Source organism: Pelodiscus sinensis, chromosome 1, assembly GCF_052426305.1.
Source record: "Pelodiscus sinensis isolate ZL-2025 chromosome 1, ASM5242630v1, whole genome shotgun sequence".
Classification (NCBI taxonomy): domain Eukaryota; kingdom Metazoa; phylum Chordata; order Testudines; family Trionychidae; genus Pelodiscus; species Pelodiscus sinensis.
The window spans coordinates 359,728,196-359,746,684 of record NC_143052.1 but is presented as its reverse complement, the minus strand read 5'-3'; the positions used below and the strand labels follow the sequence as shown (position 1 = coordinate 359,746,684).

The window sequence follows — 18,489 nt, the reverse complement described above, 5'->3', positions numbered from 1 at the left end:
TGCAATCAGTTCTGTGCTTCACTTTCCTCTTCTCCATCATCTTCCCCCTTGTTACCTCACAGACTCTTTAAACCCGGTCTCCTCCGTTCCTACAGTTTGTCTTACAACACCCCTTTCTATCTGATGTATCCTCCACAGAGACGAAGTCAGCAACATTGAGTGTGTCCGACCAGGTGATTCTCCATCCCATTCTCCATCATCGGGCATCCATACATGGGCTTTCCTTCTGCTACTGCAGTGAAGGAATAAGTGTTTCCATGGTGCTAATATTAGTGAGGACCTGAAGTTTTCCCCAAGGTTGGTTTCCTACTGTTGCCTTGTATGGTTTCCCACAGCATGGGGTGTTGACATGGTTGAAACAGGGAGCACCAGAAAATATGGAACTGCCAGTAGTAGGGTCATTTGTTTATAATTTGTTTCCCTTATAATGAAAACATCATTTCTCAGGGTGTGAAGAGCAACCGATCTGCTTCCCCATGAAAATAGTCTCCCTCACGTGCGCACCGCGCCTCATACAAACATTCTCTGTCCTTTCAGAGGCTAGTACTGCGAGCATTGCTGTAGATCGTGGGCTCACACAGGACGTCATGAGAACCTACGGCACATACAATAGACACAGTTCTGCCTCAGAGTTGGACAACTTCCTCCCTGCTCCATGGCAGATTCCAACACAACCCAGTTCACCAACCCCTCCACCTTCATCCTGCAGGGCATTCCTGGCCTGGAGTGGGCCCATGTCTGGATCTCCATCCCCTTCTGCACCATGTACGTCATAACCATATTGGGGAACGTCACCATCCTGTTCATTGTGAAGACAGAGCCGAGCCTCCATGAGCCCATGTACTATTTCCTCTGCATGCTGGCCATCACCGACCTGGTCCTGTCTAACGCTACCTTACCGACAATACTGAGCAATTTGTGGTTCAATTTAAGGGAGATCAGTTTCAGTGCCTGCCTCACCCAGCTGTACTTCGTTCATTCAATCGCAGTGATTGAGTCTGGGATACTGGTGGCCATGGGTTTGGATCGCTACGTGGCCATCTGCCATCCCCTGAGACATTCCACCATCCTGAATAACCCTCTGGTGGCCAAGATTGGCCTGGCCATGGTACTGCGAGGTGCCATATTTATACTGCCCTATCCCTTACTGGCGAGGCAGTGGCCATATTGCAGAACCAATGTCATCCCCTACACGCACTGTGAGCACATGGACGTGGTGAATCTGGCCTGTGCTGACATCCGTGTGAGTCGACACTACGGCCTCTTTGTGCTCTTCTGTGTGTTGGGTCTGGATGTGAGTTTTCTTGCTCTGTCCTATACTCTGATCCTCAGGGCCATCTTCAAACTCCCCACAAAGGATGCCCGGCTTAAGACTTTTGGGACCTGCACTTCCCACCTGTGTGTCATCTTAGCCTTTTACACTCCAAATCTCTTTGGCTCCCTCACGACCCGCTTTGGCCTCAATATACCCCAGCATGTATACGTTCTTATTTATAATATTTACCTCCTGGTGCCACCCATGATAAACCCCATCATCTATGGAGTGAGGACCAAACAGATCCGGGCCAGGCTGCTCCAGCTTCTGACTCGCAAATTACCCTAAATGTTTTCTCCTCGTTTCCTGACACTCACATCGAGCAATGTGCCGAGAAGACTGGTGCTGGGCTTCCTTGCCTGAATGACTCACTAGCTAGTCAAAGAGCGATTCAATCCTTTCCTGATATTTCTTTCCAAGTGTAACATATTGGGGAATCAGTCTGTATGTGACTCATTAAATTGTTGGGTTTCTACATTGTAACTGGACACTCAAGGCCCTGGAAATGACCCCACCTCTTTCCCAACGGCTCCACCACTGCTCCACACCTTCCTTTGGGCTCCAGGAAGGTTTGTGCCTCTTCCAAATATCCTTCCCTCCTGCTTCCTCGTCTCCTCTTCCGTCACCCATTGGATCACCTCTGTGACGGGTTCCCTCTGGCCCCCCAGGATGGCAGCTGGAGCTGAGAGGGAACTGAGACCTCTGCCTCCCATGTCTGTGTTCCCTCCTGTGTTGTGAATTGCAAGTGGCAAAGCTCCCCAGTCTGCCTCACCCCAACATCCACAGAGAAGTCCTGCACCCAGAGGTGTTCATGGAAAGTGTACACTCCAAACACCCCCAGATCCCCAGCCAATGCCCCCGGAGCTCCCCTGCCCTAGTCCCATCCAGTATGGATGTGATGCCCAGAACCCTGCTGCTAGAGAGGAACGTGCGTGTTCACCAACTAAGATTCCTGAGCTAAGACTGACCCTTTTGCACTGCTACCCACACACCTTATGCGAGGTGACGTGTATTTAATAGATTTCTGTGCTACAGAAAGAGTGATTTCCAGGGAGCAGTGGCGACAGCAACCAGGAGAAAGTAGAATAACCCCTAAGAAATTAAAGAAAACCTTGACCCAAGTCTAACGTACTAGTGGGCCTATGAATTGAGCAGTGTCCCACCAAGTTATCTAGCACAAGAGGCCTCCTTGTCTTCAGGCAGGCCTCCTTGGTTCCATGCTATGAGCCGTACAGACAGAACTAGCAAAGCATCTGCTTTCAGTGGACAGCTCTCTCAGCCCTTTTGGACATAATTTGGGGCAAACAGGAGCTGTCTGAGGCTGTCTGTGGCAGCTGGTGCCCTAGGCGTAAGGCATAATCTGCGCCCTCACCTGCACGGCCATCAATGATTTGATCATCAGGTGCCCGGGCCCGTGGTGCCCTAGGCAACTGCCTAGTTTTCCTACGCCCACAGGCCACCCCTGGGGGCAAACACACAACTGATGTGTTCTCCAGGTTCAGATCAAAAAAGAGATGGCCAAGCAGAAATCCTCCCTAGGTTTGAGTGAGGGGCCAGCAGCCCTCTCCCAGAGAGCTGCTCCCAATGGAACCAACTTCCACTGGTGGGCACATCACAGAACCCTTCAGTGCTTAGGCTGGTGAGGGTGGCACTGCAGGCTGCACATTTCAAGCCCCTGTCACACACTCGAGTTCAGCCCAAATGCAGACGCAAGGCACCTGGCACGGGATGGTTGGCTCGCACACTGAAGGACACTGGGACGGAAGGAGGGGAGCACGAAAACACACAGGAAGTCTGGTTCATTTGCTACCAGTGGCTCTCCATAGTAAGCTTCATTGAGCTCGGAATTTCCTGTCAATGCCGTTCAAGCCACCCAGAGTTGGTGTGTGAGCCCCAGGGCTGAGAGGGACCCAGAAAGCAGCTCACAAAAATAATATTCTTGCAGGGGACCCTTGACTCTAGATTAAATGGCCAGGATGGACCCTTCTCTGGTTTCCTGTTTTGCACTGGCTGCAGGACTGCCCCGGAGTCATCCCTGCCTGAAAGGGAGCAGAGCTCTGAGGAAAACCCTCCATCCTGAGTGAAACACATGCAGGGATAAGCAAAAACTAAAATCCTTGATAAAGAGTTCAGTGGTCAGTGACCCTTCATGGTCCGCATTTCCACTGGGTTTGCAGTCTCGAGCTGTCTGCCTTCTGTGCCCACCCACCCACCCCTTGAGACCTGTTCCTGCTGGCTCTGTGAGCCCGCTTGCCGCACATTTCTGTTCCGCGTAGTAAGTGCAAATAGAATGCAACCGCCATCTCCTCATTACGTGATTGTTCATTGAGTTCCCATGGCAGCCTCCAATAGGTCTAGGTCACTCTGGACCCTAACCCTATCCCTAAGCATGTCTACCTCTCCCCCAGCTTAGTGTCGACTGCAAACTTGCTGAGGGTACAATCCATCCCCTTCTCCAGGTCATTAATAAAGATGATGACCAAAGCCAGGCCTAGATCCGATCCTAGGGGCACTTTGCCTGAAACTGACTGCCAACCGATGGAGCTGTTGAGCAGGAAGGGGATCCTCAAGGAATCCATTTTGAAGTGCTTGGAAGAGGGGAAAGTGATCAAGAATAGTCAACATGGATTCACCAAGGGCAAGTCATACCTGACCAATCTGATTAGCTTCTATGATGAGGTAACTAGCTCTGTGGATATGGGAATGTCAGTGGATGGTTATATACCTTGACTTTAGCAAAGTTTTTAATATGGTATCCCACAATATTCTTGCCAGGAAGCTAAGGAAGTATGGATTGGATACGTGGACTGTAAGGTGGATAGAAAGCTGGTTAGATTTTTGGGCCCAAAGAGTAGTGATCAATGGCTCAATGTCTGGTTGGTGATCGGTTTCAAGCAGAGTGCCTCAAGGATCAATTTTAGGGACGGTTTTATTCTACGTCTTTATCAAAGACTGGATGAGAGAATAGATTGCACTCTCAGCAAGTTTGCCGAAGACACTAAACCAGGGGGAGACGTAGATACACTGGATGGCAGGGATAGGGTTTAGAGTGAGCTAGACAGATTAGAAGATTGGACCAAAAGAAATCTGACGAGGTTCAACAAGAAGAAGTATAAAATTTGGGAGGGGAGAATCTCAAGCATTGTTCCAGGCTGGGGACCGACTGGCTAAGTAGCAGTTCAGCAGAAAAGGGCCTGGGGATTACAGGGGATGAGAAGCTGGTTATGAGTCAACACTGTGCCCTTTTAGCCAAGAAGTCTAATGACATATTAGGGTGCATTAGGAGGAGCATTGCCAGCAGATCCAGAGAAGTGATTATTCCAGTGTATTCGGCTCTGGTGAGGCCACATCTGGAGTATTGTGTCCAGTTCTGGGCCCCCCACTTCAGAAAGAACATGGATGCATTGGAGAGGGTCCAGCGGAAGGCAATCACAATGAATGACAGTTCCTGGGCATTACCACATAGCTGGCTCCTGCGGTGTTTACTCAGGTCTTACTCCAAGGAAAATTTGCCTCAGAGCCTCAGAATTCGACCTTTTTACTGTACAGCTAACGGCTTTTATCCTCAAGGATTCAATGGACCATTTAGGTCTAGGTTGGATATTAGGAACAACTATTTCCTTAGGAGGGTTATTTCCCTGGGAGGGTGGGGAAGCACTTGGATGGGTTCTCTTGGGAGGAGGTAGAATGTCATCCCTTGAGGTTTTTATGTCCCGCCTTGACAAAGTCCTGGCTGGGATGATTGAGTTGGGCTTGGTCCTGCTTTGGGCAGGGGGCTGGACTCCATGACTCCGGCAGTCTCTTCCAGCCCTGGGGTTTCCTCCACATGGCAGAAGTGGTGAAAGAAGGAAGGGACTTCACCAGTTGGTTTCACTCCAGCCACAACTGAGCCCCTGTAATCATGGCTCCAGGAGCAAGAGTTTTGCAGGGTAGCTGGTCCCACGCTTGAAAGGAGAAATCCCAGCCGCTATATGGAAGATTGGGGAACTTTTTGTTAGACACTCTTTGATTCAAATCCTGTCAAATTTACAGAACTGAGATGGCATTTGTGCTTTATTTCTTGGCAAATGGCCTTTACTCTGTTCGTGTTGCTTTTAAAACAGCAAGGAGTCGTGTGGCACCTTAAAGACGAACACATTTATTAGGGCATCAGCTTTCATGGTCTGGAACCCACTTCCCTGCACAGAATCTGTCCCCTCCTCCTCCGGCATGTCAGGGCTCTGGCTGTTAGTGGGGCTCTTTCCTGCCGTTATCCTGCTGGGAAGCGAGGAGGTGCCAGGGCTCCGCACTGCAACCATTGAACCCACTTTTCAGCAGAGGCAAGACCAGGGTTCCCAGTGGAGCTGTAAGGCTGTGACGCTTTAATGCATTAAGTGCTCACGAGCCCTCGGCCATTGTCCAGAACAGCCGTCAGCCCAGCTCTGCCAGCACTGGGAGTTGGAGAATCCACCCCTTCCAGAATTTGATCTGAGGAAGTGGGTCTGGCCCACAAAAGTTCATCACCTAATAAACCATCTTGTTAGTCTTTAAAGTGCTGCACACTCCTGTCTTTTGTTTCAGCAAGATCAGACTAACACGGCTACATCTCTATTACTAAGAAAAAGAAAATTACTGCCTGTGCCTAATGTGCGAGTTGAGTTTTCAATCAAGCTCTGTCCAACTGAGTTCGCTAGCAGAAGCAGGTAATTTTTTTTCCAGCAGGCTTTTTGGTTCCTTCCTCGGACCAGAACTTCCCCCTAGTTCAGTCTTTTCCCTCTGGTACTTTTAGGTGCGTTGTTGTAGGGAGAGTGAGGAACCATCATTAAGTTATTTCCCCTTTATAACTTAAGTGCTGAAGGATCCATCCAGGGACCCAGGTTCACCTTGACCTGCTGCTCAAAAACAGAGAGGAACTAATAGGGGAAGTAAAGGTGGGTGGTAACCTGGGCAGCAGTGATTGTGATATGGTTGTGTTTAGGATCCTGAAAGGAAGAAACGAGAAGCGCAAAATATACATCCTGGACTGCAGAAAATCAATTGTGCTTTCACTTCCCTGATGCCTATTAATGTCATTTGGTGACCGCTAGTTCTTATATTGTGTAAATAAGTAAGGGTACGTCTACACTACAGTGTTATTTCAAAATATCTTATTTCAAAATAGTTAATTTGCAATAAGATATTTCGAAATAATGTGTCTACACAGAAAATGCATTTTGAAATAGCATTTTGCTGTTTCGAAATACCTTGTCCACACTGAGTGGACGCTGAATCGCATTTAAGGCTGGATGGAACCAGTGGCAGGGCATCAGGTCAGGAGTTACTTTGTGTGGCTGCTGCCTGAGGCTATCTGAGGCCTGCGCTTAAAGCGACCCAGGAGGTTAGGTCCATAAAAGGCTATTAGCCAGGGGATAAAATGGTGTCCTTGGCCTCTGTTTGTCAGAGGCTGGAGAAGGACGGCAGGAGATAAATCACTTGATCATTGTTTTCGGATCCACCCTCTCTGGGGCACCTGGTGCTGGCCGCTGTCGGCAGACAGGACACTGGGCTACATGGACCTTTGGTCTGACGCAGGACGGCCGTTCTTATATTCTTATGTTCTTATGGTTGGGGGTATTTTTCCACTGTGCATTACTTTACATTTAACAACAATAAATTTAATTTTCCATTTTGTTTCCATTAATTTCATTTGGTGTCCTCTAGTCCTTATATTATAGGAAATAATGAATAACTTTTCTTAATTCACCCTCTCCATATCACTCATGATTTTATAAACCTCTATCATATCCTTCCTCAGTTTCCTCTTTTCTAAACTGAAAAGTCCCAGGTGCTTTAGCCTCTCTTCATATGGGACGTGTTCCAAACCCCTGACCATTTTAGTTGTCCTTTCTGAACCCTTTCCAAGGCCAAAGTATCTTTTTTGAGGTGAGGAGACCACATCTGTACGCAGTATTGAAGTTGTGGGCGTCCCATAGTTATATGCAGGGTCAGTAAGATATTCTGTATCTTATTTTCCATCCCTTTCTTAATAATTCCTAACATCCTATTTGCCTTTTTGACCGCCGCTGCACACTGTGTGGACATTTTCAGAGAACTATCCATGATAACACCAAGATCTCTATCCTGATCTGTCGTAGCCAAATTATCCCCCATGATATTTTCTTTATAGTCGGGGTTATTTTTCCCGATGTGCATTACTTTACACTTATCCACATTAAATTTCATTTGCCATTTTGTTGCCCAATCACTTAATTTTCTGAGATCTTTTTGAAGTTCTTCACAGTCTGTTTCTGTCTTGACTATCTTGAACAGTTTAGTATCATCCACCAACTTTTCTACCTCACTGCTTGTCCCTTTCTCTAGATCATTTATGAATAAGTTGAATAGGAATTGGTACTAGGACTGACCTTTGGGGGACCTCCACTATGACCTCTCTCCACTTGCAAAACTGACCATTTATCCCTACCCTTTGTTTCCTGTCTTTTAACCATTTCTCAATCCATGAAAGGGCCTTCCCTCTTATACCATGACAACTTACTTTACTGAAGAGCCTTTGGTGAGGGATCTTTCCAAAGGCTTTCTGGAAATCTAAATACACTATATCTACTACATCCCCCTCGTCCACATATTTGCTGACCTCCTCAAAGAACTCTAGAAGATTAGGAAGGCAGGATTTCCTGTTAGAGAAACCACATTGACTTCCCTCAAGAAATTATATTCATCCATGTGACTGACAATTATATTATTTCCTATCATTTCAGCTAATTTGCACAGTACTGCCGTTAGACTTACCGGCTTGTAATTACCAGGCTCACCTCTAGAGCCCTTTTAAAATATTGGCATGATGTGAGCTATCTTCCAGTTATTAGGTATGGAGGCTGATTTAAAGGATAGGTTAGAAACCACTGTTAATAGTTCCACAATTTCCCATTTGCGTTCTTTCAGAACTCTTGGGTGAATGTCATCTGGTCACAGTGACATGTCATTGTTCACTTTATCAGTTTGTCCTGAAACCTCTTCTAATGACACATTAATCTGGGATCATTCCTCCGATTTGTCACCTAAAAAGAATGGCCCATGTTTGGGAATCTCCCCAATATCCTGGGTAGTGAAGACTGAAGCACAGAATTCATTTATTGTTTCCACAATGACTTTATCATCTCTGAGTTCACCTTTAGGGTCTAGCAGAGAGAAACCAAAATGATTTGGGGCTGGAGCACATGGCCTATGAAGAGAGGCTGAGTGGCTTAGAGTTATTAAGTCTGCAGAAAAGAGGAGTGAGAGGGGATCTGAGAGTAGCCTGCAACTCCCTGAAGGGAGGTTCCAAAGAGGATGGAGAGAGACTGTTCTCGGTTGTGGCATGTGGCTCATTCCCTACCCTACGTTGCCCCTCTCTCTTGTAGGGCATGAGCCATAGACTTTGATTATGTTTGCGGCGGGTCACTCAGGCTCTAGCTGTGACTGTCACTCTCTCCACGAGCACTGACAGGCCATCTCTCCCTGTGGCTCCGTGTGTCGCACCACACAAGGGTGTGTTCGGAGGGTCTTCCCTGTGCTCGGCACTTCCACGGCCCTGCAGGAAGGTGCTACCCAGCGTGAAGAGAGAGACACTCCAGCCCTGTGGGCCTTCAGAAAATGCCTGTGCCTCCCCATAGCCACCTTTGTTCATGTGGCTCTGTCTTTGGCCCACCCAACGCATCCCGAGCGCTTAAAGGTGCCACAGTCAGTGCAGACTTAGGCCTGTTGCCAAACTGTCTCACTAACCAAATATCATTTTAAAATAAACACGGAGCAGCCGTGGGGAACTAATAGGGGAAGTAGAGGTGAGTGACAACCTGGGAAGCAGTGATCATGAGATGGTAGATTTCCGGATCCTGACGAAAGGAAGATAAGAGAGTAGTAAAATACACACCTTGGGCTTCAAAAAAGCAGATTTTGACTCCCTCGGGGATCTGATGGGCAGAATCCCCTGCGATGCTAACATGAAGGGGAAAGGAGTCCAGGACAGCTGGCAGTATTTTAAGGAAGCCTTATTGAAGGCACAGAAAGAAACCATCCCGACGCGTAGCAAGAGAGGCAAACATGGTAGGAGACCTGATTGGCTTACAGGGGAAATCCTTGGTGAACTTAAGCACAATAAGGAAGCTTACAAAAAGTGGAAACTTGGAGAAATAACCAGGGAGGGGTTTAAATGTATAGCTCGAGAATGCTGGGGGATTATCAGGAAGGCGAAAGCGCAAATGGAATTGCGACTGGCTAAGGATGTGAAGGATAACAAGAAAGGTTTCTACAGGCATGTTAACAAGAAGAAGGTGATCAGAGAGGGTGTGCGGCCCCTAATGGATGAAGGAGGTAACCTAGTGACAGATGATGTGGGGAAAGCTGAAGTGCTCAATGCGTTCTTTCCCTCTGTATTCACGGACAAGGTCGGCTCCCGGACTTCTGAGCTAAGTGACACAAGATGGGATGAAGATGGACAGCCCATGGTGGGTAAAGAACAGGTTAGGAACTACTTAGAAAAGCTAAACGTACACAAATCCATGGGTCCGGACTTAGTGCATCCGAGGGTGCCGAGGGAGTTGGCAACTGTCATTGAGGAGCCTTTGGCTATTATCTTTGAAAAGTCGTGGAGATCGGGAGAAATCCCGGATGATTGGAATAAGGCAAATGTAGTGCCCATCTTCAAAAAAGGGAAGAAGGACGATCCAGGGAACTATAGGCCAGTCAGTCTTACCTCGGCTCCTGGAAAAATCATGGAAGGGATCCTTAAGGAATCCATTTTGAGACAGTTGGATGAGAGGAAAGTGGTTAGGAATAGTCAGCATGGATTCACAAAGGGCAAGTCGTGCCTGAGCAATCTGATTAGCTTCTATGATGAGGTAACTGGCTCAGTGGACTTGGGAAAGTCAGTGGATGTGATATACCTTGACTTTAGCAAGGCTTTTGATACGGTCTCCCACAATATTCTTGCCAGCAAGTTAAGGGAATGTGGATTGGATAAATGGACGGTAAGATGGCTAGAAAGATGGCTAGAAGGCCGGGCCCAGTGGGTAGTGATCAATGGCTCGATGTCAGGCTGGCGGTCGGTTTCTAGTGGAGTGCCCCAAGGTTCAGTTTTAGGACCGGTTTTGTTCAATATCTTTATTAATGATGTGGATGAGGGGATGGATTGCACCCTCAGCAAGTTTGCGGATGACACTAAGCTTGGGGGAGAGGTAGATACACTGGAGGGCAGAGATAGGGTCAAGAGTGACTAAGAGAAATTGGAGGATTGGGCCACAAGAAATCTGATGAGGTTCAACAAGGACAGGTGTAGAGTCCTGCACTTGGGACGGAAGAATCCCAAGCATTGTTACAGACTGGGGACCAACCAGTTAAGTAGTAGTTCTGCAGAAAAGGACCTGGGGGTTACAGCCGATGAGAAGCTGGATATGATGCAACAGGGTGCCCTTGTAGCCAAGAAGGCTAATAGCATATTAGGTTGCTTTAAGAGGAGCATTGTCAGCAGATCCAGAGATGTCATTATTCCTCTTTATTCAGCGTTGGTGAGGCCACATCTGGAGTATTGCGTCCAGTTCTGGGCCCCCCACTACAAAAAGGATGCGGACGCATTGGAGAGGGTCCAGCGGAGGGCAACCAAAATGATTAGGGGGCTGGAGCATATGACTTATGAGGAGAGGCTGAGGGAGTTGGGTTTGTTTAGTCTGCAGAAGCAAAGAGTGAGGGGGGATTTGATAGCAGCCTTCAACCTCCAGAAGGGAGGTTTCAAAGAGGAAGGAGAGAGGCTGTTCTCAGTAGTGACAGATGGCAGAACATGGAGCAATTGTCTCAAGTTGTGGTGGGAGAGGTCCAGGTTGGATATTAGGAAAAACTATTTCACTAGGAGGGTGGTGAAGCACTGGAATGGATTACCTAGGGAAGTAGTGGCGTCTCCATCCCTAGAGGTGTTTAAGTCTTGGCTTGACAAAGCCTTGGCTGGGTTGATTTAGTTGGGATTGGTCCTGCCTAGAGCAGGGGGCTGGACTTGATGACCTTCTGAGGTCTCTTCCAGTTCTATGGTTCTATGATAACGGGATGGTTTGATGAGATAACATGATCTTGGTAGCTAATTCACCATTCATTATCAGTGGGAAATAGGTCAATGGACAGATGATAGGAGTCATTACAGAGAACTTTCTGGGTGTCTGGCTGGTGAGTCTTGCCCACATGCTCAGGGTTTAGCTGATCGCCATATTTGGGGTGGGGAAGGAATTTTCCTCCAGGGTAGATTGGCAGAGGCCCTGGAGGTTTTTCGCCTTCCTCTGTAGCATGGGGCACAGATCACAGCTGGAGGATTCTCTGCATCTTGGGGCCTTCAAAGTATTTGAAGGCTTCAATATCTGAGACATAGGTGAGAGGATTATTCTAGGAGGGGGTGGGTGAGATTCTGTGGCCTGCACTGTGCAGGGGGTCAGACTAGATGATCATAATGGTCCCTTCTGATCTTAAAGTCTATGAGTCTATGACTGTGTCTACACTGGGCCACTTATTCCGGAAAAGCAGCCGCTTTTCCGGAATAAGCTGAGAGCTGTCTACACTGTCCCCTTGAATTTCCGGAAAAGCACTGACGATCTACTGTAAGAAATCAGCTGCTTTTCCGGAAAAACTGTGCTGCTCCCGCTCGAGCAAAAGTCCTTTTTCCGGAAAACTGTTCCGGAAAAGGGCCAGTGTAGACAGCCCAGTAGTCTTTTCCGCAAAAAAGCCCCGATCGCAAAAATGACGATCAGGGCTTTTTTCTGGAAAAGCACGTCTACATTAGCCACGGACGCTTTTCCGGAAAAAAGGCTTTTCCGGAAAAGTACCCTGCCAATGTAGACGCACTTTTTCCAGAAATACTTATAAAGGAAAACTGTTCCGTTTTAAGCATTTCTGGAAAAAGGTGCCAGTGTAGACACAGCCTATGAGTCTAAGAGCTGTGCCAGGGATATGCCAAGGCCCAGGACCAGAGCTCCCACTCCAGGGCAGCCCCCAAGACCTGCCCTTACTACCAGGAGTTGGAGCAGATTGTGGGTTGTGGGGAAGCCCAGAGTCCACTGCGTGTGGTGGAGTCCGGGTTAACCCCCCACACCATAGACCAACCCCTGAGGGAGGGGACCCAGGCAGGAGAGGCGGGAAAGCTGCACCCAGAGGAGCAGGAGGAGGAGGACGAGGCATCAGCAGGGACCCTCTCCCAGGAGCCGGTCCTCCAGACCCCACAGGCCTCTCAGGCGTCCATGGATATCGGGAAGGGAACATCAGGTGAGTGCTTTCAGGGGTCACCACACGTGGACGGGTTGGCAGTGTGAGGGGCCAGCTAGTCCCATTGCCACTGTGGGGCCCCTGTGAGGCTTTGGGGCCACTGCCCAACTCACACGCAGTGTCACCTGTATCACCCCTGAGTCTCCTGTCCAAGGAGAGCCCCTGACAGACATGGCTTGCCCTCGGGGATAGCGGGGGTGCTCACAGACAGTGACTGTCCCCTCCTCTTTTCCTACACTGCCTGACCCTCTACCCAACAGGGGAGCACCACACCCGCCCCACCCCCATCCCGGACCCGTGGCACCCACAGGCACTAGCGGGTCTACACAGACCTGCTGAGGGAGCACGTAGTGGCCCTGCAGCACCTGAACAGGACCCTCCAGCAGAGGATGGAAGCAGAGGCCGAGTGGCGCACCAGGCTGCTGGATGAGCTGGTCCAGAAGCGCACTTCCATCTGTGCCACAATTCGGGAGGTCCTAGCCTTGCCTGCCCCTGTCACGGGCACTGCTCCTTTTGCACTCCAGGCCCCACTCCCCCTGATCCTCCAGCATCCCCTTCCCCAGCCCGTCCAGTCCACCTTCCCCCCCAGCCCATCCTGCTCCCCCCCTCCTGCCCAGGCCAAGACTGGCTCTCGCTCCATCCAATTCCAAGGCCGTGGCAATGCCAGGCTGCAAGAAGGTAGCAATACCCTTTGATCAGGGTACTTTGACCAACTTGTTCCTCCCTCCCCACTCCAGGTTTTCAGTCAACTACCACCCCAGTGAAAGGACATTTCAGTTATGGAACAAAATCTTCATTTCTGAGGGACAGATTTACTTTGTTTATAAACAGTTGAATGGTAAGAAGAGAAAGGTGCTTTTTATTCACAGTTCACACCTTTTCTGTACTACTAGTGTTTCTCATAAAAAAAATTTCTGTTTCCAAAGAAAACCGGGTCTGTATGTCTTCTTAATGGGCATAGAGTGAGAATTGTGGACGGAAAGGGATCAGTCAGGCCAACCCCGCCATGGGGGAGACCCTGGCAAAAATCAGTGGGCTCCTTCTGAGAATCTCTCCCTCAGGACCTCTTGGATTTGGACACCAGCCTGGCGGATGGCAGCCGTCTGGGGCTGCTCAAATGGCCTGTCCTCACCATCAGCACCTGTCCCCCATCTCATCAGGAAGGCCTCCCCTTTCCTCTCCACCAGGTTGTGGACGGCACAACATGCAGACCTCACCTCCGAGATGTTGCCTTCGCCCATCTCCAGGTGTGTGAGGAGGGAATGGCACCTCCCTTTCAGGAGGCTGAAAGAGCATTCCATGTGGATGCGAGCCTGGTAAGATGCGTGTTGAAAAGCTCCTTGCTCACATCCAGGTGGCCAGTGTAGGGCTTCATGAGGCACGGCATGGGGGTAGGCCATGTCGGCCACTATGCACACTGGCATCTGCACGTCCCCGAGCATGAGGTGCCACTGAGGGAAAAATGTTCCTCCTGCAACCTGCGGTTCAGGTAGGAGTTGCGGAATATGCGGGCATCATATGCCCGCCCCGACCACCCGACACAAATGTCCATAAAGTGTCCCGAGTGGTCGACCACGGCCTGCAGCTCCATGGAATAGGAGTCCTTCCTGTTTATAAAGTGGACTGCTTGATGGGGCGGTGCGTGGATCGTGATGTGTGTCTCTTGAGGGCTCCTCCGCGGATCGGGAAGCCAAGAGAAGCAAACCCGGCAGCGATGTTGTCCAGGACCCGGAGATGGATGAGCCTCTTCAGCACCTCCACATTCATGGCCCTCACCACCTGCAGCACGAGACAAATAGACAGACAGAAACCAGGTGTAGTAAGTTGAGGGTCAGTAACATGGAGTCAGCAGGCCTAAACAGAGGCCTGTAACATGAAAACAGCAACAGGCCTGCTATCTAGTGAGCAAGACTTTGGTTCAGTAACAGGAGCCAAGAAAGAGGCCCTATTGATAACTCTGTGATTATGTAAGTTAGGTCGAGCATGGAAGGACACAGGGAGGCACTGGGTACAGACTGTGAGCCAAACGGGAGTAATGGAACATCTTAATAAGAAATGTCTTGGTACAAAAACTCCCTAAAAACTAATGCACCTACCGACCTAGGTTCAGGACCGGGTCGGAATTGACAGAGTGAAGGATTGTAAGTAAGCCCCCCTTCCATAAGGTGAGGGGTGGTAACTAGGCAACAGAGGGTGGTAACCTGGTACGTAAAGTAATGATGTACGTTGTTTGTACCTGTCTATAAAAGGACACCGCAGAGGGTGCTCTCCGGCAGACCTTGGGGGGGGGGGTGCACTAGGCACCTGAACGGCAGGTGTCATTGCTTAAATTTACAGAGTGCACAGTAGCTTAATATCTGATATATGGCAATAGGCCTGCCCGGTGTTGGTACCTTGTCAACGCGGGCCATAGTGCCTAGTGGTGTAACATTGTACTGATCTCTGTTACCAACTGGTAGAGCTTCGCATTTGACAATAAACCTGCTCAATTGATTTCAAACCTTCCCTGCATCTGTCGCTTCCGGGGCCTCTCAGAGATCTCTCGTGTTGACCCAAGTGCACGGGGTCTAACACTCTAGATAAAGGGAGTATCGATTGTTACGCACGCAGCCGAAAGTTTATCAAGGAGTAGAGGTCCTGTCGGGAGCGCGCCAGGACGACGCTTACACTGACAGTCCAGCACTCCTAGTCCGAACTATCTAGTTCGTCCTGCGTGTAGCCGCGGGCACAGAGTCCGCACTAGCAGACATTTAAAAATGGCAGCACCCGGCAATATGCTAATGAAGCCCGGGAAATTCAAATCCCGGGCTTCATTTGCAACTCCGTATGACTACATTAACCACGACACTTATAGTCATACCCTTATAGACTAACTGAAGTGTAGGAGCATAAGCTTTAATGGGCAAAGACCCACTTCGTCAGATGCATGTGACGAAGTGGGTCTTTGCCCACGAAAACTTATGCTTCTACACTTCAATTAGTCTATAAGGTGCCACAGGATGCCTCGCCGCTTTTGCAGATTTAGACTAACACAGCTACCTCTCTGATACTTGACAGGTTACCTAAGCGCTTGGGAGGAGATCCCTCCCCCCTCCCAACTTTCCCCTCTCCTTGTCATGACACCCCCCTCTCCCACATCAGTGCAGGGGTGGCCGAGGAGCAGCCTCCAAGTGCACTCCATCCCCCACTCCCTCTTGCCCTTCCCTGGCAGTCCCCCTTTCTCAACCCGCTCACTCAGCAGGGCCTGTCCCCCAAAAGTGACTTACCTACATCAACACGACAGTTGATCTCCCCATGCCAAACTGGTCCCTTCCAGTCCTAGTATTCTATGATTCTGTGATCATATGATCATTTATAATAAGTTGAAAAGGATGGGTCTCAGGACAGACCCTTGCGGGACCCCACCAGTTCCCTCTCTCTACTTGCAAAACTGACCATTTATTCCTACCCTTTGTTTCCTGTCTTTTAACCAGTTCTCAATCCATGAGAGGACCTTCCCTCTTATCCCATGACAACTTACTTTACGAAAGAGTCTTTGCTGAGGGACCTTGTCAAAGGCTTTCTGGAAATCTAAGTACACTATATCCACTGGATCACCCTTGCCCGCATATTTGCTGACCCCCTCAAAGAACGCTAGGAGATTAGTAGGGCAAGATTTCCCATTACAGAAACCATGTGGATTTCCCCCAACTAATTATGTTCATCCATGTGCACTGTTATGTGCACTGTTCATTAGCACTGGGTACTCACAGGTGCCACATTCCATGCAGACCTAGGCATCGTGCTAAGTTTTCTCACTAATCAATTTTATTCTTTACTTTCATTTCATCTAATTTGCCCAGTACTGACGTTAGACTTACGGGTCTGTAATTGCTAGGATCACCTCTAGAGCCCTTTTAAAATATTAGCATCATCTTAGTTATCTTCCATTCATTGGTACGGAAGGTGATTTAAAGGAAAGGTTACAAACCAGAGTGAACAGTTCCCCAATTTCCCATTTGAGTTCTTTCAGAACCCTTGGGTGAATGCCATCTGGTCACAGTGATGGTTACTGTTCGGTTTATCAATTTGTCCCAAAACCTTTTCTAATGACACCTCAATCTGGGATAATTCCTCAGATTTGTCACCTAAAAAGAAGGGCTCAAGTTTGGAAATCTCCCCAATAATATCAGCTGTGAAGACTGAAGCAAAGAATTCATCCAGCTTCCCCGCTATGACTTTATCGTCTTTGATTGCTCCTTTAGGGTCTAGAAGACAGAAACCAAAACGATTTGGGGCTGGAGCACATGGCCTACGAGGAGAGGCTGAGGGATTTGGGCTTATTTAGGCTGCAGAAGAGAAGAGTGAGGGGGGATCTGAGAGCAGCCTGCAACTCCCTGAAGGGGGGTTCCAAAGAGGATGGCGAGAGGCTGTTCTCAGTGGTGACGTGTGGCTCATTCCCTAGCCTAGGTTGCCCCTCTCTCTTGTAGGGCATCAGCCTTAGACTTTGATTGTGTTTGCGGCGGGTCCCTCAGGGCTCTGGCTGTGACTGTCACTCTCCCCACGAGCACGGACAGGCCACCTCTCCCTGTGGCTCCATGTGTCGCACCACACGAGGGTGTGTTGGGAGGGACTTCCCTGTGCTAGGCGCTTCCATGGCCCTGCAGGAAAGGGGCTGCCCAGCGTGAGGAGAGTGACTGAGGAGTCGCTGTGCTCTGCCCTTGTGTAACAGCCCCGTGGGCCTGCAGAAAGTGCCTGTGCCTGCCCGTAGCCACCTTCTCTATCTGGCTCTGTTTCCTGCTCACCCCCCACCCTGGGCGCTCACAGGTGCCACATTCTGTGCAGACCTAGGCCTGGTGACTAACTTTCTCACTAACCAAATATCATTTTAAAGTAAACACAGAGCAGCCAATTCCTCTGTGGCTCAGCCCAGAGTTTTTTTCTCCCTGGGGAAGGTCCTTTAATTGCTGTTTGTGATGCAATCTGGATAAATAGCCCAGTCTCCAGGCTGGTTACATTCAGAGGTTGAGCAAACCCCCCTGGGATAGCCCAGAGCTATATGAACAGTGCCCAGCTCTGTGCCGGCTTTCGGCGCGTGACACTGCTACAGATGCTGGGCTGAGAGGTGCAGGACCCGGACGCCTGAGGGCGGTTCCCAGAGAAGACCCTCTGATCTCCGAATTCACAGATCCCATCTCTGATGAGCTCCCCTGCTTCACACATCCAGATCTACGTAGGTATGATCAATGCAGAGAGAACCATGTTCACTGCAGAGCCATTAAACACCCCTGGGTCATAGTGTCAGCCAACAGTCAGGGCAGTTTGTGTGGGTATGTCTCCTAAGTCTTTGATTGCTAAGACATGAAGTCTCGTCGCAGCGGGCAGCCCAGAAGGCTGAAAGGAGCCCCGAGAGTTTAATGTCCGTGACTTTACTGCTAGGACCGAGGTCCCGTCGCAGAGGGTAGCCAAACAGGCTAACAGACGTCCCAGTGTGTAGGAAGACCTTATTACACCTTAGATTTTAGCTGCTAGAACACAAAGTTCCTTCGCAGCGGGCAGCCTGGGAAAGGCTGGAAAGGTGCCCCAACGGATCTTGTCACCTGGGAGTGAGACAGATCCAAACGCCCAAGCTCTCCCTATGTCTGTCCCTTTGTGACTGGCTGAAGTTCTTTTAAATTGTGCTTGGTTCTATTACAGCAACTGAAGGAGTCAGGTTAAAGCTTAAACAGTTATGGATTTATTAAAAGAACTTATAAATCATATGGTTACAATGGCTATTGCTCTATTTCTTAAATGCTAGCAAAATATAGATCTTACAAATGATTACAGGAAAAAGGTAAAGATAGAAAATAGAAATAATGGTACCAAGTGATAGCTTAATCTTTAAAGAGCTCTAACAATATGTATATATACTTAAACAAAGGACCACATCCAGGTACAAT

At 49.1% G+C, this 18,489-nt stretch overlaps 1 protein-coding gene across 1 annotated transcript; it reads left to right on the top strand.

Annotated features, from left to right (window-relative positions):
* Positions 1 to 655: 655 nt before the first annotated feature.
* LOC149526149 (olfactory receptor 52E2-like) lies at positions 656 to 1,603 on the top strand. The gene has a single exon (XM_089775395.1). It carries the CDS (start codon positions 656 to 658, stop codon positions 1,601 to 1,603), a length of 948 nt encoding a protein of 315 aa, XP_089631521.1.
* Positions 1,604 to 18,489: the final 16,886 nt, after the last annotated feature.